The sequence below is a fragment of the Astatotilapia calliptera genome, chromosome 17 (assembly GCF_900246225.1).
Source record: "Astatotilapia calliptera chromosome 17, fAstCal1.2, whole genome shotgun sequence".
Lineage (NCBI taxonomy): Eukaryota > Metazoa > Chordata > Actinopteri > Cichliformes > Cichlidae > Astatotilapia > Astatotilapia calliptera.
In genome coordinates this window covers 2531644-2551468 of record NC_039318.1, presented here as the reverse complement: position 1 = coordinate 2551468, position 19825 = coordinate 2531644, and the positions used below count along the sequence as shown (strand labels likewise).

At 40.7% G+C, this 19825-nt stretch overlaps 2 protein-coding genes across 2 annotated transcripts in view; one reads left to right on the top strand and one right to left on the bottom strand.

Annotated features, from left to right (window-relative positions):
• LOC113009462 (serine/threonine-protein kinase pim-2-like) overlaps positions 1-19825 on the bottom strand; it is a 512014-nt gene that overhangs the window by 326412 nt on the left and 165777 nt on the right. The window lies entirely within an intron of this gene.
• On the top strand, positions 1761-6228 carry phlda1 (pleckstrin homology-like domain, family A, member 1). Its single transcript, XM_026147782.1, has 2 exons — positions 1761-2730; positions 3884-6228. Exon 1 carries the CDS (start codon positions 2239-2241, stop codon positions 2689-2691), a length of 453 nt encoding a protein of 150 aa, XP_026003567.1. The 5' UTR covers positions 1761-2238; the 3' UTR covers positions 2692-2730; positions 3884-6228.

Sequence of the window (19825 nt, the reverse complement as noted above, 5' to 3'; positions counted from 1 at the left end):
GTAGTAACCTCACGCTTCAGGCTCCTCGAAGGCTCGCAGTAGTGTGGCTGTCGTCTTTTTCTATAGCACTTTGTTACTTGTGTGGTGTACCAGTGGTGTCCTGTCCAATTATTCAATGTGAGCAGCCCTTTGACTCCTCCCACCCCATACCTGGGGGGATGTGAGAGGGGGTGCTGCTGTAGCCCCGCTCTGCAGAGTTCAAGTTGTGCTATTTGGTTTAAAGTGCATTACCGTTGTTGTCGAGGGAGGCACACTAGTCCCATTCAGGGAAGCTTTATAGGAACAGTGTTGGGCAGATGTAGCACGGTGGATGACAAGGGGAGGGGTGGAGTGTCAAGATTGGGCTCACCTCACTTTTTCCCTCTTCGGTTTGTTCACCCCCATCATGTAACCAATTCATGTCGCATGTGAACCTGAGCCCAGTAGCTGAGGTCACGGTTCATTTTTATCACTGTGAAAGAAATGGGGGAGTGTGATAAGGCCATTGTGTTGGCTCATGACCCACCACCCTGCCCACCCAAACCTGCTTCCTTTGTTACCCAGAATGCCTTGGAAAAGGTTGTCGGAGCAATACTTAAAGCCAGGAGAGGAACTGAAATGTAACAGCAGCCTTGCTCCCCCCAGTCCTTTAGCGTCCCCCCCCCTTTCTCTCCCCTCGGTTGTGAGAACAGCCATCTGTTGGTTGTCATTGGGGCATCATCATGTCCACTGTGGAGATCCAGGGTACTTGGCATTTTGCAGGGAGTGTCCAGATCATGTTCATTGGAAATGGACTGACTGGATTTCTGTGGGGGCGTCCTTCTGAGCAGCTGTTGTCAAGGCAAAATGCTATGCTACAAAATACTAATGTACTCAATAACTGTACGTGTATGTTCATGAATAAATTGGTTAAACATGTATGTGATGGCTGACTTTTTCTCTCTCTCCTCCCCATCAAGTTTTTGTTTGTAGAATATTTCAATCTGTCACATCAACACAATGCTTTGCTTGTTATCACCCGGAAACTACAGCATGGTTATTAGGTTGCCATCAAAGTATATTTGCATGCCCTGACACTTATTTTTAAACTTGTAGTCGTGCATCATAAAATATCACAAATGGTCCTGACAAAGTGTTGTGTTTAAAATAAGCGTTCCAATTTAAACTCTTATGCACGTGAGTCGGCTTCATTTACTGCCTTGAATATACCTGTTCTTTGGGAAAGTGACTTGTATTTCCTTCATTTATCCTGTTAAAGTCTCATTGACATGAAAAAATGTCTTTTGTCAAAACAGATTTGGCCAAGAGTGTCAGAAATTCTGAATAACAAATATCACAGCAGTTTTATAAATGTCATTTAAGGGACCAAAAAAGAACTGGACTGGTTATAATGAAGCCATCATACTTGAAAAGCAGGTGATTTCTTTGTGTTATAAATAACCCACTCATTATGATTACCAACAAAACACACTGAATAAAAAAAAAAAAAAAAAAAACACAAGCCCCAGAAATTACTTTTCAAACTACGCTGGGAATGTGGCCTATGAAGTGCTTGTTCCAGCAGATGGCGCAGTTGTGCAACATTTGAAACCATGTCCAGCGGGGAGTGCGGTTTGTAATAGAAACTGAACATGAGCACACAGAACCCCACACAAGAACCAAAAGGTCAATTGAATGGAGAGTGAAGGGCAGCAGTAGTGATGCAAATGAAAACTGAGTGCATGTAAAGCAGGCTGCAGGTGCTTACTGTCACTGGGATTCACTTGGAGGGCAGTGAATCTGAATGACTGACTACAATAATTTGCCTGCGTTTCAGTCTAGGCGGTGTTACAGTGTTTATGCATGAAGGCGAAATCTCAGCTCTGCGCAGTGCAACTTAAAGCACCTCTGATGCGTCTGCACATACTGGCAGACTTTCAATCTCTTCTTCCATACTAAACTGAAAATACTGACGTTATCAGTACTCTGCTTTGTGCTCATCCCAGGAGGCTGGATGTTACTCAGGGGGGCGGTGCACCTCTTCAGACCCCTCCCGCCCCCAACCCACTTCTCTCTCTCTCACACACACACATATACACACACAACACACAAACACCGCAAGCAGACAGGCAGGCTGGCAGCCTTCTCACTACAGCCAGCGCTTCTTGGAGCCGCAGTCACAAGCAGCATCCCATGCTTTTCACCTGCTTGGGAGTAAAACACGCGTCCAGTCCGTGAAGCAGCCACGAAGGGCAGGAGCACCGAGGCGTCCGGGTAAACATGCTGGAAAACGGGAGGAAAGTGTTCAAGGAGGGTCTGCTGGAGAAACGGAGCGACGGGCTGCTGCAGCTCTGGAAGAAGAAACACTGCGTCCTGACCGAGGACGGCGTGCTGCTGCTGCCGCCCAAGCAACACGACCACCAGCAGCATCACGGCGGCGGCGGGGACGCGGGCAAAGTCAAGGAGCTCCACTTCGCCAACATGAAGACGGTGGACTGCGTGGAGCGGAAGGGTAAATACGTGTACTTCACGGTGGTCATGACGGAGGGGAAGGAGATCGACTTCAGGTGCCCGCAAGACGAGGGCTGGAACGCGGAGATCACTCTGCAGATGGTCCAGTACAAGAACCGGCAGGCGATCCTGGCCGTCAAGTCCACCCGGCAGAAGCAGCAGCTGCTCGTGGTGCAGATGCCCGGACAAAAGACCGTGCGCAGCTCTCCGAACGTAGCGTGACCTGCGGCGAGTCCCGCAGACACTGGTGCACGATTTGCGGTAAGACAGCTACAGGAGAAAGCGGTGGAGGGGGCTCCCCCGGGTCCGCGGACCACCCGGGGGTACCCTTTAAATTAAAAAGCGTTTATCTTCTGGATGTTTGAACCAAGAGCAGGGACGCGTGTTTTACTGTCAGTGGTCCAACTAATCCCACGAAACCAGGATTTATTTTGGTGAAACAAAAAAAAAAGTTTAGGAGCCCCCCGCGCGCTTTAGGCCTCCTTGTACCCCCCCTCGTGGAGGTGAATTCGCTCGCAAGAAAAGAGACTTCGACGGCAGGTTTGACATTTTATAAAAGGGTTTCTCACCAAAACCTACCTTTCGCTCTGATAACCGTAAAATGAAATGATGCCCCTGACATAATCACTTACAGTTAAGTAATTCCGACAATTCACTTCATCCATACATAACCGAAAGACTCGTGTGCGATTTAAAATAGTAGTCCATCTGTCTAAATCTAAATTTAAGCTAACTTTAAACTGGTGTAAAGATTCATGCACTAAAGTTTAAGTAAAGCTGAAGTGAAACATCGCGTGCCAAATTACGCGTAGATATGCGCAGACTTTGCAGGCGTATTCGTGAAGGTGCGCGCGCACATGACGTGAAGCCCACAAATGCGTCTTAAGGTGTTCTGTAGGAGCAGCTGGACGGAGCACGTGCAGCTTTTGGTCCAGTCAAACACTCAAAGCCAGCCTGAACCAACACAGATGTTTGTTTTTCCCAATTCACGGTGAAAAATAATCCGCATCAATTACAAATATGGCACAAACCCTCTTACTGAAGAGTCATTAGAGTGCATTATCTTTAGTTTAAACCCAAACCGCTGTTAAAACACATTCACTGGTTTTGTAAGAGGAATAGATTTCAAAAGCGATCCTTCCCCCACAGTAAATGTCCATAGATCAGGATTTTGCTGTTCTGTGGTCTTAATTAAGTGCACTGCAGAGGAGGAGACTGAGGACATTATTTGGAGATTATAGCATTTGCTGATGCTAATACTGTTAGACTATGTGACAGCAGAAAAACTCAGCAGAAATATGACTTTTTGTATATTTTGCTATTTGTGTTTATTTCTTTCTTTTCCATGCAAAAGCATAATGATATAAATAATGCATACACGCGCAATAGCCTGACTAACTGATTGCATCTGCAGGTTAACTCAGCTGGTGGATGAATCTGAACCCGAGGTGCATCTCTCCCTGCCGCTTCCCCACCGAGCCTCCATTCTCCAGGAGAACCCCTCTTCCATGCGGTGGTTTCCACAGACCTGCGCCTCGCCCTTTTTCAGTACAGAGACTTGTTTCACAAAAGACTCATGGACAAAAAGCATGTGAGAAAAAAAGAGCTGTGTTCTACCATGCGATGGGTTTATCTCTTATTTATTAGAAGTGTATATATATATTTTCTATAAAAATGTTACATTGTTGATAAATGGAAGAGGAAGGAGTGGCTTTGCGGTTCATAGCCTACAAGGCCATTGGAAATAAGCTTGCATATGTATTAGGATGGATATCGTAGGTTAGCCAAACCAGTTCACTATTAGTAGAATGTGTCACTGTCCATTGTTTTATTTTTCAACTGAACCAAAGACTCATTTCAAAACAATTTTTTTTCGCTTGTGCAGTGTTATAACTCACAATACTGAAGATCTGTAGGGAGTCTATAAGCTGATATACCTGCTCAGTATATACAAACATTATTTTCCGCTCTTCATTTGTATAGCGGCAGTATATGGGAGTGTTTTACGGTGTAAATCGATCGTAATTTTGTTTTTGTTTTTTTGCTGCATTCATAGATACAGAAGTTGTCTGATATCTTTGCTTTATGTGAGTCTTAAAACTAAAGAAGATGCTAGCTTATCACACTCAGCTGGTTTTCAGTGGTTACAGAGCAGAGCTTAGTAACAGCAGAAGATTATTAGTGCAAAGTAAAGTGGATGTGTGTGAGTTACAACACCAGTTTGCAGAATCTGAGCTGCAATCTGAGACAGGTTCAGTGGTTGTGCTAAATCTTTTCTGGCATGGCTGAAACAGAGAAGGAAAACTTAAAGAAACAGCAGACAGTCCCAACGTTCTCAGAGTTGTGTGGAATCAGAGATTGTAAAGCTTCTGTTTTTGAGTTTTACTGTCCTGTTAGGGGCCAAGCGAGTCTTTGCAGAGAGCTCATGTGGCTTTTAAGTTATATTAAGTTTCTTACCAACTTCTGAAATTTCAGGTTCATAGGAAATCCAAGTCCTTATTACTTGGCGTATTAAGTGACTACATAAGCATGATTGGGTTAACAGTATTACTATAGTGATTGTAGTATGTCTGTATGGACCCTACCTCCTCCTTCAGGGGCGGGCCGATCTGAACGAAACTTTGCACAGACACTCATACAGAGATTATTGACATTTATACATAAAAAAAGACCTATTTTAAATGCCAGCTCTTTTGATTTCCATATTCATAGTCTCCCCAAATGCAATGTTACCTTCTCCACTTGCAATTGGTTTCATGTGTCACGTTAAACCTACTTGGCCCGTGTAAAACTTAATGGTCATCAGAATTTGATTCTTTTAGAAACTTTGTAACTGAAAGAATCAACTAGTAAAAACTAGTAAAGCGCTATACAAATACAGACCATTTACCATTTGTTCAAATCACTAAAGACGGAGAAATTGAAAAAAGTGCTGCAGGTCCAGATTTTGAGTTGTTCACTGTGATACTTACTATCAGTAAGTAATGTATCAACAAGCATTGTAGTTGTACAAATGTTTCTCTAATGTCCATGTTGCACAACAAAATATTGTGGCATTTAGACCTGATAGGTTTTGTTTTCCCAGTTAGCTGTATTTTGATAGGAGTTTGTGAATTTAAGCTAGCCAGCCATCCAAGTAAAGCTAAAGCACCGTCATTCGCTGTGCTAACAGACATTTATCATGACCACTGAGATTCTTTCTGTCTCTGTAGCAGCTCTGCCTCTGAGAAATGTTTGTAAAACCACAACACTCGTTTGCAAAGTTTTAATAGGCATGACATACTTTTCATGTGAAAGCAAACAGACCGATAATACTTTGAAACGGTGTGGTACATGGCAACATTTACAGGGACATGCTGGGTAATGGGCTCAGAAATGTCCTTGATTGGTTTTCACGATGGAGGAATATCGTGCTGTCAGGAAACATTTTATCTCACTGTGGCTCATGTCGTTTCCTGTTAGCTGGCAGTTTCCCTCTGCTATCCCCACTTGCCAGCGTATCACCGGCAGACCAGCACATGTCTCCGTGTTGTTGTCATCTCCCACACAGGGTCACAGCTTTGCCCTTTATCTAATGCAACTGGTGTGATGCTTCTCTGACATTCCTTCCTGTTGCCATCATTACACACAGTTATAGCTGTGCCCTTTGTAGCCACTGTTCAATTTCTTATTTCAACGTGAGATCTATTTTCATACCTCGATACAAGATACATTCCATTAAAAAAAACAAAAAAGCAAGAAAAAACCAAACCAAACTCAGTCTGTTGTCTCCTGTGCTTTCTTCTCCTGTAGCGGCAGATGAATGTCAGCCCTGCAGGGACTTTTCCGTGACCTGTTTAACTAGCTGCTGCTCTGTCCGTCTCCAGCCTTTCAGTGCTTTACAACCCCTGAACCTCTCACCCCATGTTTCCTGCTCTAAAAGTAGAAACCACAGAGAGAATTGGGTTTCACTGGCAGTTGTCGTTGCTCAGATAAACTGAGCGTGTAATGTCAAAAGCGCACGTGGCTCCAGCTCCTCCTCTGTTCAAAGCAGAGTTAATTTCATTAAACATGGTGCATGTGACAGGCAGCACTCTCTCCAACACAGGAATGCTGGACTACTCTGTGTGAACCATGTCCTTCATTACCTGTTCTACTTAATGTTCTTATCAAACAGAGCAGAGGCTCTAAGGTGAAGGCTAAGTATGTTTTTATTTCCTTGATGATCAGTGCTACAAGCTGTGACAACAGCAGTACAGGCAGAATGGTTGCGTAATTATCAGTAAGTTTGTGACATTAGCCCACTGGTCATACCAGGACAAGTTTGGAACAGCAAAAATACTTAAGTTAAAAGGTTCTGTTGCTTCTGAGCCGAACTTGTACTTTCGTTGTTGTTTTTGGCAATTTACACATTATTCTGAACACCAACTTTGAACAAGAAGAGATAGAAAAGGGTAACAAACTCAGTGTTTGGCACTACTTATGGATACAGTTTTGAAAATACTCAGTTTGCTGAAGGAAAGAATAAAGTTTAACAAGTATCCAGAATGATCTTTCTAGTTAAAGAGATCACATTGTTCATTTCCATCCAGTAACACGTTAATTCCAGAGTTTTACTGCTAACAATAAGTGCATCACAGTCAATGTTTTCTTCTTAACCTAACAAAAGTGGTTAGCTTCTGTGTTCATTTGTAGCTCTGTGTTCAGACTGTCCTACAAAGCAGAGAAAGGATCAACAAGGATACGATTACAGTTCTTGCTGTTGTTGGAGACCGTCCAACATGGCAGCCGGCCCCTCTGAACTAGCCGCGGCAGCTGCTCTTCAAACATTACTTAAGAAGCCTCTGTAGTTCCGTCTTGGCATGTAGGATGAGCGCTAACTCATTCCTCACCATCAGCAGCTCTCTTTGATCTGGAGTATGATGTGGGGGACTTGGTTTTCACGATGGAGGAATATCGTGCCACATATAGGTGCATGTGGCTGCGAGTGATTTAGGAAGAGCATCTAATCCAAACTTGTGGGGTCCCTTCGGGATACTCCGCTGCCATTGTTCCACCACCGGGCTACTCACAGGAAAGGACAATTAAAAAAAAAAAAAAAAAAAAAGGTTTCTTCTGTATCCAGCCTATTTATCAAGATGCTCACTCAATATCTCCAAACAAGAAGCTGATTCAAAACAAGACTATTTTGGGCGACTGGATTCTGGCTTATCCTTTATATGTCAAGTCCAGAAGTTAAAAGTTGACTGTGATATAAATTGAATCAGTATATCAGTGTCACATTTTAATACCTTCACCAGAGTTCTCTGTATTCTGTATTTTCCTACAGGTATCCCGCACAGACAAATTTGGGAATAATGAATAATTTCAGTTGTGACAAAAGGGCACGAAACAGAACAAAATCACACACATTGTACTGAAACTTGAAGCTCATCTTTGGTGCTGATGGAAGTTAATTCCACAGTGAGCGATTTCATAAGACCCTTTTGGATGAATAATACAAGTTTTAAGGTGTTGCACAAGTAATGCAATAAACAATGCAGCATAACAATTTAAGAATGAAGAGAGTAAGACACTAAACTAGCTCGTTGAAAGTCTTTATATGTTAAAAAAAGAACAGCTAATAGGATTTAAAGGTAGAAACTAAGCCAGCAAGTCTAAGATATTCAGGTCTATTTCCCAGACTTGAAGTTCACAGACAAATATATATATGTTTAAAGGTTGGTTTCATGTCCGACCACCTGCACAGGTTAAGATGGATGAAGACAGTGCAGGATTTTGTATGTTACATTTGAATGGAGCCTGCTTGCTTCAGGTGATGCTGTGATGAAGTTCAGCTGGCAGACATGCCTAGAAGTCTTTATCCCCTTCCCTTCTATAGTATAAACATGTAAAAAGAGCATAAACTCATCACTTAGTGTGTCTGTGTGTCCTTATCTGTTGCATTTAGTTTGTGGTGGATTTTCTGCCTACAACGCTTCAAGTCTTAAAAGTACATTCTTTACGAGATCCCTTCCAAAGCTGAGTCTTATATATTGCATTTGGAGCAGGTACACTCTGGCCCGGGATCTTTAAGCAGACCATTTGTATGTATGCCACAATACTGGCACTCAAATGGTGCATAAAAATTGTCAGGCCTTGTTGATTTTATAGTAGTGAATTCATGTGTCCATAAATTGCAGAATATTCCGGGTAACCAGCAACCTTCCCTGGATCCACTATTATATGATTAGGCTAAATGACTTTGTGAGAACTGCAGTATATGAGTGCCTCGGGCAGTCGTTGATCCTCAGACTGCATATCACTCATGTACAGTAGCTTATACGCTTGTTGAGAAAGTCGATTTAATTTAACCTAAGCTATAGTTCAGGTTAGCTTAGTATAACTTAGTATTCTAAACTGGTGTGACCACTTAAGTTGTTACAAATTTGCTACATTGTCTGTGTTTTACTTTAGCAGACAGTCGGGCGTTGTCTGCTCCTGCCACCAACTCTGTAAGGAAACACAGTTCCAGGAGAGTAAAAGCTGTGGAGCTGTGTTTCTGACCACCAGATGAATTTACGTCTATTAGTAAACTTGTTTCCTCCATAATGTTCTTTAGCTGTATTTGCTATTATCTTACTGGAAGTGGTGGCACTGGTTCCTGTCCACAAAAAGAGTAAGTCACTTGTCACACACTCTTCCGATTCTTTTAGAGGGTTGCCAATCAATATATGCCAGTCAGTGGTTTTCTTTACTCCCATTGGTTGTGGCTTCAATCGCAGTTCCTAGCTGAAGGTAGTTTGACTCAGTACCTGTTTAGTTTGTGTCGCGAACGATTATGTAACCTGTTTTTGCTACAAGTCACTGAGGCTACATTCACACGTACACGGGTATTTTTGAAAACTGAGATTTTCCCTTTTCGTTTTAAAAAAAATATCCCGTCCACACGTGCAGTTTTGAAAAAATATCTCCGTTCCCATGTGTGGCCCGGTCATGGGGAATGAGACAGGACACAGGAAATACTCTTTTGTGGGCTTTTTTTATTCTCCGACTGTACTCGGAGGAGCACAGTTTTAATTCTGTAGTTTTGAGTGAAACGGCAAAATTTAACTATTCCACTGGCTCAGCCTAACACTGCCTTTCAGGGTCTGAGACAACAGTAACTTTCATATGTACATGTTAAATTCAAACACATGTAAATGCTAAAAACAAAATGTTGGCCAATCAGACGTCCAGGAGCCTAGGAGGGAAAGAGTAAACAGGGTTTTGTACCCTCACAAAACCTTAAGTACTTCTGAAAAGTTGCCTAAGTGCCAGCTCACCTCCACCGCTGCCTCTTGTGCCCCGTCCAAAAATGAACTGCGGTAAAGTGAGCCGTCATGAGGGGTCCTCGGTGATGAAAAAAGGATTATGAATAGGCTCACACCGGGGGACTCTTTTTTTCATTCTTCTTCTTTTTTTGTTTTAGTTTCTGGGTTTTCTTGCCCGCGATGGCCTAGGATGCTGTGCAGCTTGTTGGAGTTTCCGTGCCTGTGCTCATCCGAGGCTTCTGCTGCCCCAGCTCCTTGAGCCCACTCTTCCCAGGGGAAACGAGGGTGCACCCTGTCGCCTGCTGGGACTGCTCCCCGATTTTGGCTCAACTTCCTGAACAGATTAACAGGCCAGACTGGAACTGTCCATCTTGGGGTTACTATAATGTTCAGCTAAATGATATGCTGCAGCTATACAAAGATATGCAACATGGATACAATAATCTCATTTCATTTGCAAATTGAGGAGTGTGGATTTGCATGCAGTCATCATGTTTGTTAGACTTTGCACAGCAGGCGTCTGAAACACCTCTGACACCTTCATACTTTAATACATAGAGTATATTTTTCCCTTCGATTGTTAGTTTTTAAGGATTTTTTTTCTTTATGCTCAGCAGTTATGAAAAGGTGAGGTCAGCAGACCAGGCAACCTCTGATTATACATTTATGAGCCACACATCCTGCCACTGGACCAGCAAACCAGTTTTCTTCCTCATGTAGTAACTATGCCCCGCCTTCATATAACATTTTGATTTTGCTAATGTGCCTCTGTTATCTGACGCACACAGCATACTTTAACTCACTGTTTATACAGTGTGCAGAAATATGGCATGGTTTTTACAAGTGACAGCATTTCACGAGCAGTATTGTGCTTTTCTTCATAAGCAGTCTGAGAGTCAAATGCTCTACTGCTTTACGCTTGCTCTGAACATTTCCTGGTTTGTTTTGCTTTTATTCTGATATTTGTTTGCTTGATCATAGAAAAAGGTTTGGTCCACAAGTGTTGTTAACCACTGTCTAAAAGCCATAATCATCCTCAGCTGCCACTCTTATTGTGCTACATCAACGTCGTATCACGGCTCGTGTAGCAGCCGCTCAGATTGCTTCGTTATTCAAAGTGGCGAAGCGATAACAGGTACACAAAGAAAGGCCCATTATTCTGGGACATCTGGCGTCAGCCCGACTCCACGGGCTTCGTCAGACGGGGAAACAGCTCATCAGCGGAGAGAACGGAGTGCAGATTGTTCACACAGTAGCTGTTTTATTTTCTCGCTGCTGTGTGGGTGGAAGATAGATAGGTGTAAGACTGCTATACGGTGCTTTGTTCATGCTGCACGTTACAATCAGAGCCAACTTGTTTGAGCTTTTGTCTGTATTCCTGATGGACTGCACACCAGCGAGTGCTCCACTCAAGTTGCGGTTTTTTTTTGTTGGTTTAATCTAAGTTTCATTATTCTGTAGTCGGAACGCAAAATAAATGCTGCCATATTTTAGACCTTCATTTGAACTATTGAGCATTTTTAAACCATTATGCTTCATGTGATTAGCTATTAGCCGGCTGTGCAGTGTGGTAAAGCCATATAAAGAATCCAGGAATACTGAACCATCTGTTTAGTAGTACATAAACTGTGTGTTTTATAATTTCTATGTAAATGACCCAAATGGAAAGAAAAAAATAATAATTATAATGAGCAAGGCAAGCTGGCTCTTTGAGAAAGTATTTCAGCTTGTCAGTTTGCCCATTTCATTCCATGTGTGTATGTGTGGGCACAGACTGGAGTTTCAGTTATGCAAACATGTCTCCAGGCAAAAGTGCCGTGGAATATAAAATCATCGCTGGGCTTCTCTGTGATTCATAGACACTGTGACGTGTTTGGGGTTTAGTTGGTTTTTATCAGATAGCTACAGCTTTGTATTCCTTATAGCCTCTTTGCTTGAGTTATATCACAGATTTTCCTGTTAGAGAATGTTAGGTTAAGATAAAAGAGAAATAAGCAGCAACCTTTGGGGCTGAGAAGTGAAGCCAACATTGAAGTGTTTGAAATAGCTGTTGCTCTAGTGGCTACTTGAGGTTGGCTCCAAAAGCAATCAATCCCCGTTAAAACGTCGCACGGTTACCTCCTGATCCAAAACAAACAAACAGTTTTTGCATCTATGCATTATTTTAACGTCCCATATACGGTACTAGCACTTCAGCTTTTGCAGTGTACTCTGTCCCTCATAATTACAGCAGTGAACAGCAACCTGGTCAACCTGTGCATCGTCAGAAAGCCATGGACAGAACACAGAGGCTTCACAAAGTTGCTAAACTGAAAAGAAGCATGCACCATGGCCAAGATATATTTCTTCAATGCCCAAACTTCAAAATGTGACTTATCAAGGCAAGTTTCATCAAAGCAGAGGAAACAGCTGAGTCCAGCATTTTCAGACAAACTGCAGTTTTGCAATATTTGCCTTTTCAGTGCTGCCAGTTTGAGTTGTGATATTCAGGCTGTGAAAAATATGTGCGGCAACAAAATGAATATTTATTATTTTGCTTTTACATCTCAATACAGTGTTTCATTGATTGCTCCAAACTAGAACTGTGAGCTGGTTACAGATGAGGACAGAATCATTAGCCTGCTTTCCGTGTAAAATGTGAAATTCATTTAAAAAGTGCTGTTCAACAGAGCAGGACGTTTTGAGCTCTGCTTTTCCAAACATCTTGATTTTATTTCACATGCTTATATTTTACTTTTATTTTATTTTGCGGAAAGAAACAAAATGATCCACCCCACAGGACGTCACGGGACTCTCCAGGTTGTCCTTGGCATACTTCAGCCTCCCCCAAAGGTGTCTCATCTGGAGAAGTGGATTTTTTGGCAGTCCATTCCCGTGCTGGGTTCTGGTGAACATCTTTGTGACACTACAAAGTCACTCACTACTGTCTTGGCAGTTATTCCGGGGTCTTTAGAGACATCTCTCACTAGTTTTCCTTCCAGAGTCTTTGAAGTCTTTCCTTTCCTACCTCTGCCAAGCTTGTTCTAAACTGTATGGCTTTCTTTGAATTTCAACTAGGAACACTTGAAGCCCTTTTCCACTAGTACCTACTCCTGCCGAGTACTAAAAACTACTACCTAATGGAAAACCCTAAAAACTGAGTCAAGTTGAGGCGAGCGAGCCAAGTAAGTGCTAGGACAACAATGGAGTAAATGCATCTTTTAATTTTGCGGGTGTTTTTGGGTTGCTGTCATCAGCTTGATTCTCTTGTTGATTCACTTTTTTGTAACTTGCATGTGATGGTGCCAAATATTTCTTTTGAAAATCAAAGTGTTTTGGAAATCCAGAGGGTGTAAAGGAGTTATTATTTTTTAATATTTAACACCGTGCCTTTATCTCTGCTTTTATGTTTGCTACTCAAATACACCTTTTCTCTGTGTCGCAAAAAGGAACTCCCAAAAGCCACGCTGCTTTGCAACAGTTTAGTGGCCTTTCATGCGATCAATAAAAAAAGCATGAATTTTAGATTAGAATTGAATAATGACACGGCACATTGAATAATTAAAGCCAGAAGGAAGTAGATTTTCTTTATCGACTCAGACAAATGTAATTTCTAAAATTCAACACAGTCAGGTGACCGTTAATGCACCTGTGGGTCTTTTTCTATTCAAACTCGTGCTGCTCTGTTTTCAAGCCTGTTTCTTTTATATTTGGACCAAAATGCATTTTCAGTCATTGCACCTTGTTAGATGTTGACATGCCCTCTAAAAAAAGTAAATACTGTGTCCTTAAATAGGAAAAGATGGTGTTTTTTTGCTCCAGCCCTGGGTGGTGTTGGTGTAATTCAAACTGTTCTTTACTCTGTGTATGTGTTGAGTCTGGAGCGTCTGTAGATTTGGCTTTGCTACCTGTCTCTGCACTTCAACCCTCTCCGTACTTGCTGGCTTTAGTCCTACATGACCTCCCACACACAGCAGCACCTGTTGCCAAACCACCCAGCAGAGGCAGAGCTGGTCAGCTGGCTCAGCTCTCCTTTCTCAGTGATTAGAGAAGAAAGTTGGTGATAAGAGTAGAAATGTCACCTTGGTCCTTCTTCCTGCTAAAAAACTCCATAAAATCCTGAGTGAGGGTTTACAGACACAGAGATGTGTTGGCTGTAAAACCGAACTTTATGAGATCAAATTTTTTATGACCAACCGACCTTTGGGAGTTACAGAAATCACAGAACTTGCAGTTTAGCTTCAGCACAGATCTGTCTCATCAAAGCCATTTTGTAAGAGGGCTACAAAATCAGTATTTCAGTTTAGTGAGTTGAAAAAGCAGATTCCAACCGGCTCCTGAATTAGGTTAATCAGTGTGGCCCTTATGCAATTAAGGGGGAAAAAGTACAAAATAATCACCCCAATCAAAATGTGAAGAAGGAAACTATCCACAGAAAGCAAAACTGTGAAGGACTAATAGACTCAAACACAGCTGTTATCCAACTGCAATAACACATCTGAATACTACAAAAAAATGTCCATCACGCCACTCTTGTGTTAATCTATGCACGGTCTGAAGCATGTGTGTGGGAATGTATGTGAATGTTTTACTGTTATATCTTATTAGTATTTTAAGTATTCTATCTATTTTATTTATTGAATTTTATTGTTTTATTTATATTTTGATATTGCTAGGGATGATGCAATGATCGGGGACCATTCTTAATTTCGTTGTTCTCATGACAATGACAATAAAGTTTCTGATTCTGATTCTGATATGCGTGTAAGTGCTGCTGAGGCCATGGGCTGTGACTAGAGGAACTGCAGCTTTTGTCACTTTGGTGCTGGCTTTATTTTTCGGCTCCTGGGCTGCTCCTTGGCCATGACTGAGTGGATGTTAGGGGAAGGGAAAAAAAACGAGAAACATAGTGAGATATTTTTACTGACACATCTAGGTCAACACACTGACTTACCAGAGTCTCATGGTGATATTTATCAAATGAACTGAAGTTAACTAGCCTGTTGACCTTCCCCCCACACATATTTAAATCCTTTGTAAGCGCTGCGTCATACAGACTGGTTTAAATAAAAGAGCGTTACAAAACTTTTCATCCCTAAATCTGCATGAATGAAGATTTATTGAACCACACTGATATGAAATCATGTCATTTCAGGACTATTGCAGTAATAAAGAAAATACAATCACTTGGTACATGTTTGGTCTTGTCTGTCTCTTCTTCTTTTGTTGGCTGCTTTTCTCACACAGGCAGGTTTTTGACATATTGAAATATAGAAAGTCCAAAATGTTTGCAGATCTGAACAACAAAAAACCGTCATAAGTAGACACACAGCACTGAGGAAGGGCAAAGGGCAGGGGGCACTCAGACAACATAAACACAAGGTAATAAGACTAGTGGAAAACAAATTAAATGCAATACAAGGCACACAAGATCAGAGATGATCAAAATAAAACTAGAAGCAGCTTACACTGAGAGGAGAGGACTGGAGGAACATAGTGAAAAGAGCACAAATAACAGAGAGCAAGAGAAAAACACGATACACACAAAACCCAAAAGAAATCACAAACCCATACAACTTTAAACTCGGGGTTCAAGACCCGGGGCCATGACACTCCCTCTCTTGTCCCTGAACCTGGCTCTGCTGGAGGTTTCATCCTGTTAAAAGGTAGTTTTTCCTTCCCACTGTTTCCCAGTGACTACTTATAGGGCTTTGACTGTTGAGGTTTACCTAAAGCACCTTGAGGTGACTGTTATTGCAAATGGCTGCTTATATAGGAGAACTGAATTGAACTGATAGAAGTAGAATGGAGTAGAGCTGAACAGCAAGTGTCATATTATAGAGTGTGCTCTTTTATTTTTAATAGTATAGCAAAACTCTCAAAATATGTTTTTTGCATCGTCTTTGTGTGTGTTTTGTCCAGTACTGTGCGTACATGGGTGAGAAGAATGAAGTAAATCCTTCTGAAAATTATAGTGTTTTTCTTCCCTTTTAGCTGAGTGGTAACGAAAACACGAGGTCTACAAAACAGCGATCAAATGTATTTATGTGACATTTATGTCCTCTAATGTAGGCAGGAGGCCAGTTGGGTGCGCGCGCGCGCGCACACACACACACACACACACACACACACACACACACACACACACACACACACACACACACACACACACACACACACACACACACAGGTTATACCGTGTCTGCCTATGATAACAGCAGTCCACCAGCTGAGCTGACTCAACCTTCCTTGCACCATCAAGGTCAGCGATAGGCCTGCAACAGCAGGCACAGCTGTGTCTCAGCCAATGACGTACCTCCTTTGTTTGTGTGAAAAGCACAGTTCCTTTTTTGCATGAGATAATGTTGTTGTTATACTGGGATTATCTTCTGCCAGTAGCCAAATGGCAGTTTCTGAATAATGTAAACTGAGACACCAAAGCACTTTGCAGGTAAATTAATCTGGGAATATATGTTGGCCAGAACCAGTTTGGCAACTAAAGATACAACGTTTTCATGATTACAACGGCAGGATTTATTTTTATATATATTGGCAGTAGCTGTTAATCAAATAATCAAATACTTTTTGCGGTTCATGCACCGTGAAGAACCATGAAATTGCTCTAAACAAAACTGGAGACAAGTGAACAGACATGTTTCTGTTTCAAACACTATACGATCAGGTAAAGAAGAAGGTGAAGCTGGGCCCCATCAATGTCCTGCCTTCATTAAAATCCCTCTCAGTGCTTGAGATGCACTTTAATGCATTGGTTATATAGAATCTTATTCTAACACACAGCAGTTGGTATGATTTCCCTAATATGACTTTCATATCTTCACCTTGAGCACTAATAGTGGCTCGTGGTAGATCTAAGGAGGAAATGTGCGAGTGCTGTGATGCTGTTTACTTCAGTGGGAGGAATTCCCACTCGCAAAAAGTGCGCAAGATGTGAGCATCCAACCATGGGATTAAAAGACACTTTAATCTGCTTAACCCCCCTCATACCGTTATCTGTGCCAGTTTTAACAGATGTTAAAGGTGTGTGTGCGTGTTATGCTGCATGCTATGCTGTCATCAATAAATGCCACAACACTCCTATGTTATGAAGAAAAAGCTCTAAGATGAGCACTGATGTTAGATACCAACTAGAAAAATTTGCATTTCCTGCGAAAATGCAGTGTGGATGCCTTAACGGCTGAAGATATCTGCTGAAAAAAGCTGAAAAAGTTGAAACAAAAAAAAAAAAAGATGCCCTGAGCAGGATTCAAACCTGGCCCTCCTGATCAAAGGGCAGCTATTTAGCTCACTGAGCCAAACACTTTGTCACAAAGAAAAGGTGGAGAGATTGACAATTGTGCTAGCAGAATTTGGGCAAAAAAAAAGGGGTGAAAATTCTGCTGAAAAGAGTTCCATCAGCAGAATTTCTGCTGAAAAGAGGTGAATGAGCAGAATTCTGCTGAAAAGAGTTTTTTTCTGAAAACAGCAGAAAAAACTGAAAATTTTGCTGAAAGGAGTTGAATGAGCAGAATTCTGCTGAAAAGAGGTTTTTGCTGAAAAAGAGCTGATAAAGTTTGGATTTGTGATGAAAAGGGGTTAAAAAAACTGAAAATTTTGCTGAAAAGGGGTGAATAAAATGAAATTTGTGTTGAAAAGAGTTTAAAAAAAGTTTAACTGTTAAGTGAAAGAAATGTTGCCATAAGCTGGATTTGAACCCAGGCCTCCCAGTCTGAGAACGGATGCTTATCTCACTGAGGTAAAGCACAGCTCAGCCCATCATGCAAAATCAGTGACCACATTGATAATGTGTTCCATTCATTTCAATGGTCAAAAGTCATAACACACATCAGCAGAAATAGCAGAATTTTTTAAAGTTTAAACATAGCATTTCTGCTAAAACTTAGTATTTATACTAAATAATATTTTTTTCCTGCCAAATCATAGCATTTGTGCTGGAACACAGAAAGTTCCACCAAATCATACAATTTGTACTAAAACATTATTTATGATTTAGCAGAAACATTGGGACTTGGTAGAAATACTATGATTTACATGAAATACTTTGTCTTAGCAGAAGTACTACAATCTAGGAAAAAAGTACTAAAGCATAGCAGAAATTCTATCATTGAGCAGAATTACTAGGATTTAGAAGAAATACTAAGATTTGGCACAAACACTGATGTGGCTCAAGAACCTTTATTGTGCAGTTATACTATGATTTGGAAGAAATACTATACTTTGGCACAAATACTATGATTTGGAAGAAATACTATGTTTTAGCACAAATACTATGATTTGGCTCAAATACTATAACTATCCTCGGTCAGAAGGAGAGGCTGACATCCAGGGATTAGATTACCACAGGTGGAGTTTATTGCGGTCAGATGGATGGTACAGGGAGGTATGGGATACAGTAGGAGGATGTGGAGAGGTGATATGGTGTGGTTTCTATGATTAAGAACAGGGTATGCATTACAACATGCATACAGATTAAAGATTAAGAAAACTGGTAACAAATTCCTCCACTACAAATCAGTCTGATGCCACTTTTTACAGGGTTCCCGTTTACTAAGGCACTACCCAAAAGGCGCCACAAGAGGGCACTCCAACACAAGAGATGACCTATTTACACTGATGCACTTAGTAAACAGCCCCTACTTAGCCACTACATAATACAGTGATATTACAGTATACAAATTCACACGAATACTATGATTTGGCAGAAATACTATGACTGAGTAGTAATACTATAACATAACAGATTTCCTAAAAAAAACTATTAAATTGCAGTAATTCTATGACTTGGCAGAGATACTACGTTTTAGCACAAATACTATAACAACGCAGAAATACTATGACTTAGTAGTAATACTATAACATAACAGTTCAATGTTCTTGCACAAATACCACAATATGGCAGAAATACTATGTTTTAGCACAAATACTGTGATTTGGTATAAATACTATGATTTGGCACACATACTATATTCCGCAGATACACTATAACATAACAGATATGCTACAACTTAGTAGTAATACTATAACATAACAGAATTATTATTTGGGCACAAATACCACGATTTGGCAAAAATACTATGATTGGGTACAAATACTATGATTTGGCAATAATACTGCATTTTAACACAACTACTGAGATTTAATTGAAATACTATGATTTAGAAGAAATACTATTACTCCATACAAATACGATACTTTGGGACAAATACTATGTTTTGGTTCTAATACTATGATGTGCAACAAATACTATGATTTGGCACAAGTACTATGATTTAGTACAAATACTATGATTTGGCAGAAATACTATGACTTAGTAGTAATACTATAACATAACAGATTTCCTAAAAAAAAACTATGAAATTGCATTAATTCTATGACTTGGCAGAGATACTACGTTTTAGCACAAATACTATAACAACGCAGAAATACTATGACTTAGTAGTAATACTATAACATAACAGTTCAATGTTCTTGCACAAATACCACAATATGGCAGAAATACTATGTTTTAGCAAAAATACTGTGATTTGGTGTAAATACTACGATTTGGCACACATACTATATTCCGCAGATACACTATAACATAACAGATATTCTACGACTTAGTTGTAATACTATAACATAACAGAATTATTAATTGGGCACAAATACCACAATTTGGCAAAAATACTATGATTGGGTACAAATACTATGATTTGGCAATAATACTGCATTTTAACACAACTACTGAGATTTGATTGAAATACTATGATTTAGAAGAAATACTATTACTCCATACAAATACGATGCTTTGGGACAAATACTATGTTTTGGTTCCAATACTATGATGTTCAACAAATACTATGATTTGGCACAAGTACTATGATTTAGTACAAATACTATGATTTGGCAGAAATACTATGCCTTAGTAGTAATACTATGACATAAAAGATATACTATGGTTTTGCAGACATACTATGATTTTGCACAAATACCATGATTTGGCACAAATGCTATGATTTAGCAGAAATACTATGATTGGGTACAAATACTATGATTTGGCAATAATACCGCGTTTTAACAACAACTACTGAGATTTGATTGAAATACTA

What these genes read in the sequence shown, in the direction of transcription:
- phlda1 (XM_026147782.1), top strand. Translation starts at nt 2,239, where the DNA reads ATGCTGGAAAACGGGAGGAAAGTGTTCAAGGAGGGTCTGCTGGAGAAA.